At 39.2% G+C, this 12,788-nt stretch overlaps 1 protein-coding gene across 1 annotated transcript in view; it reads left to right on the forward strand.

The window, feature by feature from the left end:
* UPP2 (uridine phosphorylase 2) overlaps nt 1-12,788 on the forward strand; it is a 60,001-nt gene that overhangs the window by 6,556 nt on the left and 40,657 nt on the right. Inside the window, exon 2 of the mRNA XM_006880819.1 lies at nt 3,162-3,279. Coding sequence (XP_006880881.1) covers nt 3,162-3,279 — 118 coding nt within the window. The remainder of the gene's footprint in view (nt 1-3,161; nt 3,280-12,788) is intronic.

A 12,788-nucleotide genomic window follows, 5' to 3' on the forward strand; every position in this document is an offset into this window, starting at 1 on the left:
TTCTGTTCACTCATTGTTGCACACTTTCCTCCCTGTCCACCCCACACCCCAGTTCACTTTTCTCTTTGAAAAGTAAAAGAAACATTTTTTCATTGTTACACAATTCCCCCCTCCTCAGTCCACAGAATGCAACTTTCATTCTGGGCTCTTGTCATGACAATAATACCTAAATCTTTATATTCCTCCTAAACAGTTCTCTCTCTCATCTGTTTCAATGCAGTATACATTGTTGATCCTCTCTTAGTTTCCTCCTAATCCCGAGGTCAGTCCTGCTTGACAATAGTGGCATGGTGAAGTTTCATCTTACATACTTTAGTCATGTTGCTAGGGGAGGCTGTTCTTTGGAAAGGAACATCATGCTTGGAAAGGTGGGAGGGTCAGTAAAAGATAGGAAGACACTCAATGAAATGGGTTTACATAGTGATTACAGCAATGAGGTCATGTGTGGCAGAGATGATGAGGATGGCACAGGTTAGGACCGGGTTCAGATTTGTTGTTATGAGTTGTACCACACTCCAAGACTCCTGATGACAACAACATTATACTCACACCTAGCTTTTCATTTCAGATTCCCATATTTAGTATTTCACTTTCAGATTCCTTCTCAACTCCTTGCTCCATCTCATTACCCTGCTACACTTAGTTCTCACTTAAATCTTCTAATGGGACAAAGATCATTTTCAAGAGTGAATCCTCTGCCTTGGTCAGGGTATGCTAATAGTATTGGAAAGCATAAGCAAGCAGCTTAGTACGATAAAGATGTATTTTTTGCACAGCCTTCCAAATGCTGATGGAGTTACTATTTTTCAGGTACCAGATATGAAAGTAGATAGATCATTTTTAACCCATAATCCATTATCCAGAATTCAATTACAGGACCTCACCACTGCAAGGGAAACTGGGTCAGGGAGTCTGACATTGTGCCTAGGAGGAAAAGAAATTGAGCTTTGGCAAAATAAAGGAATTTGGGCCATATCCTACTTCTCTAGGTTCCATCTATAGGGAGATGTTAATACTGTCTATTCAGCATCAGGTATATTACAAACATCTCATTCAGTCTCGTGTTGACTAAGGAGGGACCGGTCCTTGGAGAGGGATATTGTGCTTGGGAGGGTGGAGGGCAGGCACAGGAGGGGAAGGCCCTCTGGGAGATGGATTGGTTCAGTGACTGGGGCAATCGGGATGAGTGTGTTGAAGACAACGAGATTGGCACATGATAGAGCAGAGTTTAGGGCTGTTGTACATAGGGTTGCTATGAGTCGCAAGTGACTCAGTGGCACATAACAACAACAACAACAACAACAACAACAACAACAATTTATGAATGAGATAATGGGAAAATAACATGGTCAAATAAATTAATCAAGGTCATACAACCAGAGTGTGTATGTGTATATGTTTAGTTGGCCTTGCTGGAACTCAAGCAGTCTGGTTCAGAGCCCAATGGTTTCTATTCCCCAGGATCTCACACAAAGAAGAAGGGCTTTTAGAACTAGAATAGGATAGAAATTACTGTTCTATAATTTATAAATTGCATACTCTTAGACAAGTTTCTCAGTTTCTATAACCCTTAGTTTCTTCTTTTGTAAATGGAAAGGATAATATTAGTTACCTAACAGAAGAAGGCTGGATATCCTATGGACAGCCAAAAGAACTAACAGATAAGTCTTGGAGAAAATGCAATCAGAGTGCTCCTTGGAGGCAAGGATGGTGAAGCTTCATAGCACATACTTTGGGTATGTTTTTAGGAGAGGCTATTTCTTGGAAAAGGACATTATGCTTGGAATGGTGGAGGGTCAGCGAAGGGAGAGTAAGACACTTAAGGTGGAGTGTTTGTGGCAATGGGCTCAGGTGTGTTGGGGATAATAAGGATGGCACAGGACAGGACAGGGTTCAGATCTGTTGTTGTTTGTAAGTCTATGATGAGTCATACTCAACTTGAAGGCACTTAACAACAACATCAACAACATCAGCAGAATGGTTAGGGCCCCTTCATGGCATGGTGTGAAGCACTTCAGGTTGTTAATCTAAAGTTACAGTTTGAATCTATGAGCGGCTTCTTTAGGGTAAAGATGGGTAGTCTTCTCTCATAAAGATTCACAGCCCCAGAAACCCAAAGGAGGGTTGCTATGAATTAAAATTTACTTGATGGCAGAGTATTTTTGGTAATATAATGGTTACAGAATGAAATGAGGTAATCTTTTATATGTCGTTCTCATGGTATTATGCCATGTTCATGCTTAGTACTATGCTGTGGCACATAGGATGTGCACTGTAAATATTAGCTATTATTATAATTGTTGCGTCACTCACTCCCTTTCTGTCTGCATTGGGTTTCCTTAGGTTTTAAATATTTATAGAAAAAGATTGCTCATCTTTCTCTCTTAGAGCTGCTAGTGGATTAGAACATATGACCTTTTGGTTAACGACCCAATGCTATGCACTCCTCCACCAAAGCTCCTGTGGCTATATCACAAAAGTAATTTAATCCTTGGAGACCAGTATTATTTCCTGGTGATCGGTACCGCACTAGAGACAACTATAGGTGTACACTAACATTGTTGTTGTTGTTATGTGCCGTCGAGTCGTTTGCAACTCATAGCGACCCCATGTACAACAGCCCTAAACCGTGCTCTACCCTGTGCCAATCTCATTGCCTCTGACACACCCATCCCGAGTACCCCAGTCACTGAATCAATCCACCTCATAGAGGGTCTTCCCCTCCTGCGCTGTCCCTCCACTCTACCCAGCATGATGTCCCTCTCTAAAGACCTGTCTCGCCTTACAACATGTCCAAAGTATGTCAGACGAAGCCCCAGAATCCTTGCCTCCAAGGAGCAGCCTGGTTTAATCCTCTCTACGATGAATCTGTTTGTTTTCTTGGCAGTCCATGGTACATTCAATACTTTTCTCCAGCACCACAGCTCAAAGGCGTCAATTCTCCTTCTATCCTCCCTAGTCATTGTCCAACTCTCTGATGCATAACAAGTGATTGCAAAAACCATGGCCTGTATCAGGCGGACCTTAGTCTCCAGAGAGACACTGTTGGTCTTGAGTATTTTGGAGAGGTCCCTTACCGCAGACTTTCCCATCGCAAACTCTCCCTTTTTATGTGTTTTTGTTTCAAATTTCTTTACATTTTCTGAATTTTTTCCCTCCAGGAAAAAGTTTGTTCATGTTAAAAATCCTCACTTGGATTCTATGGAGGAAGATATTCTCTATCACTTTGATTTGGGGACAAAAACACATAACTTACCAGCAATGTTTGGGGATGTAAAGGTAAAGTATTTCTAACTTAAAGAAAACTGATTGTGTTTCCTGTGCTGATTATTCTTCTTATTCTTCTGACATAGACTTTATACATTTGAATGGAGGAATGTCTGTGCTTCTAATTGGAACTGGAGCCACATTCGTTCTCTGAAACCATTTAGAAAGTATACATCATTAACAATCTTTTTCACACTAACAAGATAGAAAGGTTTCCAACCCAATTCTAATAATTCAACACTTGATAATTCAGTTGCTCTGGACCCTGGAGATAAACTAAAATTTATTGACAATACTCCTTGGTGTTTGGAGACATTAGGAATATAGTTTTCATAGTTAGCTTCTAAATTTATACCAGCACCTCACTAATACTCATTTTATTAAGTAATAACTTTCAACAAAGCATCAGTTTTATATTATTCTACTTCTTCCAAAGTAACCATTAGCTAATGTTTTGTGCTACTAAGATATTTTTTTATCAGCAACTCAGTATGGTCTGTGAACTGTGAGGGAAGGGTTGAAGAAAGTCTGAGAAAAGGAGGAAGAAGTTAGCTAAAAGGAGATGAGGAGGAAAATAGGATGAAAAGAAAGAAGGAAAAAGGCAGGTAGGCAGGAAGAAAGGAACAAAGGAAAGAATAAAGAGAGGAGGAAAGAAGTAAGGGAGGGGGAAAGGAAGGAAGGAAGGAAGGAAAGAAGGAAAGAAAGAAAAAAGGAAGGAAGGAAAGAATGAAGAAAGAAGGAAGAATGAAGGAGGGAGGGAGGGAAGGAAAGGAACAAGGAAGGAAGGAAGGAAGGAAGGAAGGAAGGGAGACAAACATGTATGCAGAAATTTAATTTACTGCAGATGTTAATTTGACTCTTCTCTTCCTCTCTCCTAGGGAACAAAGTCTGAAGGTGTGAACTGATTTCCACCTTTGGCTTTATCTCAAGATTACATAAGATTAAACACGTTCTCAAAATTCCACTCTTACTGCTTTTTCTAAAGTTTATGCTTGGAGAGTTTCATCAATGCTATCTTTGATATTCATTACTCAGAATTCAAATATTAGGATTGATGTTCATGTCACATGGTGAGTTTTTCAGGACTTTTACCTGGAATGACTCTGATTCATTGAAAGACACCTCATAATTAGTAAACAAAGGTGTACATCTAATCAATGAATCAAAAAGACTTGGAGTATCTATCTGTCCATCTCTACTGTCATTTGTGGAATGCTTTCCATGTAGCAGGGTCTGCACTAGGCATACATGTGTGGACTATCACTCAATTACCCTAGTAATTCAAGTATGTAGTTTTAATCTCCAGGTTCTTCAGATGAAGAGAGCTTCAAATTTGTTATTGTTGTTGTTCAGTGCTGTTGAATCAAGTATGACTTAAAGTAACCCTGTGAACAATAGATCTGAGCACTGTCCTGTCCCTTACCATCCGCACAACACAGTATCTGACATACTCAAGCCCATTGCTGCTGTTGCTGTGTCAATCCACCTGACTGGGAGTCCTCCTTTCTTTCATCTCCCCTCCACCTTCCCAAGCATGATGCCACTCACCAAAGTATAACCTCTCCTAACAACATGACCAACGTATGTAAGCTGAAGATTCATTATCTTAGCCTCCAAGGAATATTTTAAAATCTATCTGTCTGTCTATCTATCTATCTAGCTATCTTAGTTCCAACACAGCTAGTAAAGGAAGGAGCTGACATTAACTACTAGGTATCTCCAACCAAAAAGTAATGGCTGCTTCACTATTTTAAAACTTGTTATATTTTGATATTTTAAACATTTGCTTCTGGGAAATCATTGGAATCCTATTTTTTTTGTTTTAGAATGGAAATAGGACTTTTATGCCTATCTGCCTCTTATTCTCTCTCTCTTCACTCACACACACGTACATCTTACTTCTATTCCTATCAAGTCTTCATTTCTTTATCTGACTAGGTTTTCCTTTCTAGTGTTTATTGTAATATGTCATAACCACTGTCCAGTCTTGGAGACTCACCACTCATCTGGTATTGCTATTAGTTGCCACTGACTCATTTCTGACTGATATCTAAAACAGAAGGAAACACTGCTTAGTTTCTCAATAGTCTCACAATTGCTGCTGTCCTTAAGACCAGTGTTGAAGCCCCTTTACAATTTTTTGTTTTTATCTAAAAGATAGGTTCTTATTTGAAGCCCATTTTGTTTATATAAAGGCTTTGAGAAGAGTGCTGAAGATCCTATGGACTCTCAAACTAATATGTTTTAGAGAAATTGCAGCCAGAGTACTACTCTTTGGAGGCAAAGATGATAAAACTTCATCTCACATACTTTGGGAATGTTGCTAGGAGGAGAGGCTATTCCTTGGAAAAGGACATCATCCTTGGGAAGGTGGATGGTTGGTGAAAGAGAAAAAGACCCCCAACCAGATGGATTGACACAGTGACTGCTACAATGGGCTCTGGTGTGCCAGAGATTGTGAGAATGGCACTTGATAAGGCAGGTTGAGCTCTGTTGTCCATGGGGTTGCTATGAGTCATACTCAACCCAACCATACTGAACAATACCACCACCAACTGCTAAATGGTCCATTTTGACAGATAGGCGGCAAAATATAGGGGGCTGGGAGAGGAGTAGGGATGAGCAGCTGATAATAAAGTTCCAAATCATTAGAACTAGCCATTTAACCTAAACCAGGATTCTCTAGAGGAAATATGTAAAGCTTGATTTATCTTCACAGACGATGTTCTCAAAAAACAGATTTTCCCCATCATATTCTAGCTTTGAGTGAGGATATGCTAGCTTTAACTTCTTGACTTCCTTAAATCTATTAGCAATACTGACTAAAAAGAAAGGATATGATCTATCAATACCTAAAAAACTCAGTCTTGCTTCCACAGAGATGGCAATAATTTTTACATACCATAATATCGTTGTTGTTGTTGTTGTTAAATGTCATCGAGTTGTAGATTACTCATAGTGGCTCTATGAATGAAAGACCTGAACACTTGTATAATTTTCATCCTTTCTCCAAGTCCATACGGTTTCCAGAGGCAAGCTATTTTGAAAGCGGATGCCACTTCTGCTCCCAAGCTTGTTTAATCAGTGAGCATAATATTATCTTAAAAAATGATGTGTGTATAAAGTTTGGACTTTAAAGAGTCTGTCAATCACTTTTATTTCCTATTTATGTTTTTGAAGGCTTTGTTTGATGCTACCTCAAAATTTCTGTGCTTTCTTAAGCCAAACTTATTGCCATCTAATTAGAACTTACTCATACCTGACCCTCACTGGAGATTTCCTATGTTTCTCCTGCAGAATGACTGGTGGATTTGAACTACCAGAGAGATACACTCTTTGCATTACCACTGAAACTCCCTACGAACTAGGACACCAGGGCTCCCTTCAGCACTTTATCATCATGTAAACTCATTTCTCAATCATGTTAATTGGGAAGTAAGTATTCCTAATGAACAGATATTTCAAGTGGCATTTCAGAAACACAAACTCCTTCCATTTTCTTGCTTTGACAGCTTCAATGAATGGCTTGCAAAGTTTCTCTTGATGTTAGTGCCTATCCAATGATTAAGAGTGTACATGGGGTCATCGATGGAAGAATTCTGTGGTTAATGCTGGAAGTGATATATATTACTTTTGGTTACATTTTACTGGCTGAAACTTAGGCATATGGTATCATCTGATTGGAAAGGAGACTAGAAACTAAGTTTAGATATGTGCCAAGAAAGAAGAGGAAAGAGTTTGGATGAATAACTATCAATCTCTACATTACTGCCTGGAATGACTCAAACAATTGGGAAATGGATGATCCCTAGAAACTATCTATGCAAACTGGACAATTCCTAAAAATGGTTTATTCAAACTAGATTTTATGTTCAAAACATAAAATGACTCTTTTAATCTGCCAGATGCTCTGCTGGAGAAGAAGGGGCAATCTCCTCCTGTTCCAGTTGGATCCGACTTGATGGTACACAAGGGGGGAACAAAGATCACTCTTTTATATGATCATTCCTTTTGCTGTTGTTAATTGCCATTGAGTCAGCATGATTTGTAAGTAACCCTATGAACAACCAATCTGAACCCTGTCCTATCCTGTGCCATCCTCACAATCTCTGACCCACTCAGGCCAGTTGCTGTAGTCACTGTGTCAATTCACCTGGTTGAGGGACTTCCTCTTTTTCATTGTCCCTCCAACTTTCCTAGCATGACATGATGTCCTTCTCCAAAGAATAACGTCTCCTATCAGCATGCTGAAGTATGTGAGACAAAGCTTTGCCATCTGTGCTTCCATGGGGCATTCTGGTTGCACCCTTTCCAAGACATATTTATTTGCTCTTTTGACAGCCCATGGGATAGCCAACATTCTTCTCCAACACCACAATTAAAAGACATAGATTCTTCTTCTGTCATCCTTTGTCACTGTTCAGCTCTCAGGTGCATAGCAAGTGATTGAAAAGACCATACTCAAACTGACATCATTAGTCCTCAAAATTTTGAGAGGTACATGACTGCAGACTTTTCCAGTGCAATACATCCCCTGATCTTGTGACTGTTGGTATCAAGGACTTGGGTAAGCTGAAGGTGTTAACAGTTTATATCTACTCTATCTATCATGATGTTACCTATCAGTCTAGTGGTGATAATTTTTGTTTTCCTGAGGTCGAGATGCAATCTATATTGAAGGCTGCAGTGTTTGATTTTCTGCAGCAAGTGCTTCAAGTTCTCCTCATTTTCAGTGTCAGCTGTATAATGAAGGTTATGAATGAATGAATTTTCCTCCAGTCCTGATGCCACAATCAAATTCAAAGAGTCCAGCTTCTCAGATAATCTGCTCAGCACACAGATTGGTGTGGAGAAGTGATACAACCCTGATGCATACCTTTATTTTGGGGAAAAATGTAGTATTCCTTTGTTCTGTTCACACATAGCCTCTTGGTAGAGGTATAGGTTTTTCATGAGCATAATCAAGTGTTCTGATATTCCCATTCTTCTCAATGTTAGCCATAATTTGTTATGATCTACACAGTTAAATACTTTTGCATAGTCAGTGAAGCACAAATAGACATAACATGGCCTCTTTTAAATCCAGCTTGAATGTCTGACAGACAGTAATTTTTGAATGAACCATTGATGATAATTGATGATTGGAAAGCAAAAGTTGTAAACATTGAAGAATGAAGAGTAATGGGAAAATACAGACTTGATGATGGAAATAAGACTGGAAGTAGAGTGATCACATTTTATACTTTCAATGATTCGTTCATTGCAAATGCATTTTATAAAAAACACAAATAGTGACTTTCTACATGGATGTCATCAGATAGACTGTATAAGAATCAGATTGACTACATCTATGGAAGGAATCATTACAAAAGCTCAATATCAGCAGTCAAAACCTGACCAGGTGCCAACTGTGGAACAAACTATTAATTACTAGTGTGCTAGTTCAATTTGAAGAAGCTCTGGTGGCCTATACTTGTAAGAAACTGTGTTGGAATCCAGAAGGTATGCATTTTAAATCCACTAGCTGCTCTGTGAGAGAAAGATGGGTAATATCCTTCTATGTGATTAATTGTCTCTGAAGACCCTGAGGGTCTTTGGGACGATTCCAACTTGATGGTAAACAACAACAGAGTTCAAACTGAGGTTGAAGAAAATGGTTTTCATTTTCAAGTCCACAAGAGCCAAAACAAGATCTTGAGTCTACCCCACATGAATTTAAAATGTCATCTGAAGAGTAGGTTTGAAACATTGACTACCAATGATCGAAGACCAGATGTTGTGGGATGACATCAAGGTCCTTAAAAAGATGTAGGAGAAAGAAAAGTCCAAAATGAATGCCAGAAGACACCTTGAAAGTTGCAGTAGAACAAAAATAGAAAGCCAAAACAAAGGGACTAGATGCTAAAGTAAAAAAGCTGAACAGAAGATTTCAAAGGGAGTTCAAGAAAATAAAGCAATCTATTATAATAAATGTGTAAAGATCTAGAATTGGAGAATAAGAAGGGATGAACTCTCTCAGCATTTCTCAAGCTGAAAGCACTGAAAAAATAATTCAAGCCTTGAGTTGTAATGGTGAAGGATGCTATGGATAAAATCTGGAATAATTCAGGAAGCATCCAAAGAAGATGAAGGGAATACATAAAAACACTGTACCAAAAAGTATTGGCTGATACTGAAATAGTTCAGAAGGTATCATATGAACAAGAACCAATGGTAATGAAGAAAGGAGTTCAAGCTGCAATGAAGGCATTGACAAAAAAATAAGGCTCCAGGAATCTATGAGAAACCAACTGACATTTTTCAAATAACATATGTGGCCCTGGATGTGCTCACCAGTCTATGCCAGGAAATTTAGAGGGCAGTGGCCTGGCCAACTGAGTGGAAGAGATCCATATGTGTTTCCATTTCCAAGAAAGGTGATTTAACAATATAGAAATTATCAAACAAAATAATTAATATCACATACAAGTAAAATACTGCTGAAGATCATTCAAAACTAGATAGAGAAGTACATAGAGATCATTCCTAGGTGGATTGTTATAATACATATAGTATATATTTATCAATCTGTAATAGCCACGTCAGTATTGGAAGAAGATTCGTCAACAACCTACTTTATGCAGATGACACAACCTTGCTTGTTCAAACTGAGGAGGACCTGAGGTGTTTTCTTCAGAAAGTTGAGGACTGAAACCTTCAATATGGATGATTAATCAACATCAAGGGTGAAAAAAGAGCAAGGAAACAAAGATTCTTGCCACTAGGCCAAAAGGCAGCCAACATGATAGATGGAGAAGAGATTGAGATTGCGGGATTCTACAATCAACATTCTTGGCACAAGCCACAAGGAAATCAAAAGATGAATCGCTTTATGGAAATCTGTTCTCAAGGACCTCTCTAGAGTGTTGAAGAGCAACGATGTCAGTCTAGAGACTAAGGTGCCCCTGATCTAAGCCATGATCTTCATAATTATTAGCTATGCATCAGAAAGCTGGACAATGACTTAGGATGGCAGAAGAATAATTGATGTCTTTGAGTTCTGGTGCTGAAAAAGTGTATTGAACGTACCATAGACTGCCAAGAGAACAAATCAGAGTATCTTGAGGAGGGTGAAACCTGTTTGCTCCTTGGAGGCAAGGGTTTTGAAGCTCCGTTTCACATACTTGGGGCACGTGGACAAAAGAGGCCAGACCTTAGAGAAAGACATCATACTTGGAAGGTTGGAGAGACAGCACAGAAAAGGAAGACCCTGGATGAGATGGATTGACATAATAACTGGGATAATAGGGACAGGTATGTTGGAGACAGTGAGATTGGCTCAAAATAGGAAAGGATCCTATTGTACTTAGGGTTGCTATGAGTTGTAGATGACCCCAAAGCACATAATAACAACAACATAGCCACAATACATATGTCCTTGATGAAAAAGTCATGAATAAGTCTTACTTTTATTTTGAAGAAACTATATACTTTGCTATCTTTCACAAGATTCTTAACTGGCAGTCTACTCAGACATTTCAGGTACTATGGAAAATAATTATTTTAGAAGGTGTTTGTTGTTGTTGTTGCTAAGTGCCATCAAGTTGAGTATGGCTCATAAGGATCCTGTGAACAAAAGATCTGAAACCAGTCCAGCATTGTGTCATCCTCACATTTGCTGACACACAAGAGCCCATTGCAGCTGCCACTGTGTCAGTCCACCTGGTTGAGGGTCTTCCTCTCCTTTGCTGACCCTCCACCCTTCCCAACATCATGTCCATCTTCAAGGAATAACACCTCCTAGCAAGATGTCCAAAGTATGTGAGGTGAAGCCTCATCATTCTTGCCTCCAAAGAACACTCTGGCTGCACCCTCTTCAAGACATATCTGTTCATTCTCTAGGCCATCCATGAGATGTTCAGTGTTCTTCTCCAACACCACAGCTCAAAGGTGTCAATTCTTTTTCTGTCATCCTATTCACTGTCCAAGTCTCAGATGCATAGCTAGTAATAGGAAAGACTATGGCCTGAATCAGACACACCTTAGTCCTCAAACTAACATCACTACTCCTCAATAGTCTGGAAAGGTCCCTAACTACATATTTTCCCAGTGCAATGCATCTCCTTATTTCCTGACTGCTCCAAGAGTGTTAATTGTGGATTAGGCAAGATGAAGCTATTGACAGTTTCAATCTCCTCTCCATCCATCATGATGCTGCCTATTGGTCCAGTGGTAAGACTCTTTGTTTTCTTGATATTGAGACACAATCCATACCAAAGGCTGTATTCCTTGATCTTCCGCAACAAGTGTTTCAAGTCCTCCTCACTTTCAGCAAGTAAGGTTGTGTCAGCTGCATAATGCAGGTTATTGATGAATCTCTCTTCAATCCTGATGCCACATTCCTCTTCAGAGTCCAGCTTCTCAGATAATTTGCTCAGCATACAGCTTAAATAGGTATGGAGACAGAATACAACCCTGGCACACTCCCTCCCCAATTCCAAATCACACAGTGCTCCTCTGCTCTGTTTGCACAACAGCTTCCTGATCCAGGTATAGGTTTACCATGAGCACAATTAAGTGCTCTGGGATTCCCATTCTTCTCAACTTGTCAGCCACAACTTGTCATGATCCACACAGCCAAAAGCCTTTGCATAGTCAATAAAGCACAAATAAACATTCTTCTGGTATTCCTTACTTTCATTTAGGATCTTTCTGACATCAGCAATTATATTCCTGGTGCCAAGGCCTCTTCTAAATCCCACTTGAACTTCTGCCAATTTCCTATCTATGTACCATTGCAGCCATTTTTTAATGATCTTCAGCAGTATTTTTCTTGCATGTGATACCAATGATATTTTTTGATAATTTCAACATTCCATTTGATCACTGTTCTTGGGAATGGGAACAAATATGTACCTTTTCCAACCCATTGGCTAGACAGTCATCTTCCAAATTTCCTGGCATAGACTGGTGAGTGCATCCAAGGCTGCGTCTGTTAATTGCAACAAGGCTGAGACGTTATTTTTTCCCCCAATGCCTTCAATGCTGCTTCTCTTCCCTCTTTCATTACCATTGGCTACTGTTCATATGGTACTTTCTGAAATTTTTCTGTGTCAATCAATTCTTTCCAGTACAGTGACTCTATGTATTCCCTCCATCTTCTTTTGATATTCTCTGGATCCTTCAATATATTGCCCATAGTGTCTTTCAATATTACAACAGAAGGATTAAATTTGTTTTTCAGTTCTTTCAGTTTAAGAAATGCAGAGCGAGTTTTACCCCTTTTGTTCTCCAATCCCAGCTCTCTGTACATTCCATTATAATACTTTGCTTTGTCCAGCTGAGCTGACCTTTGAAATCCTCTGTTCAACTTTTTCAGTTCAACATGTTTTCCTTTAAATTTGGCTTTTTGATGTTCCAGTGCAATCTTTAGAGTCTCTTCTGACATCCATTCTGATTTTTCTTTCTCCTCTGTTTTTGTAATGAATGTTTTCTTCATGGATAGCATCCTTAATATCATCTCACAACTCATCTGGTCTTCT

The sequence above is a fragment of the Elephantulus edwardii genome, unplaced genomic scaffold (assembly GCF_000299155.1).
Source record: "Elephantulus edwardii isolate Elephantulus edwardi_28Jun2011 unplaced genomic scaffold, EleEdw1.0 scaffold00010, whole genome shotgun sequence".
Taxonomy (NCBI): domain Eukaryota; kingdom Metazoa; phylum Chordata; class Mammalia; order Macroscelidea; family Macroscelididae; genus Elephantulus; species Elephantulus edwardii.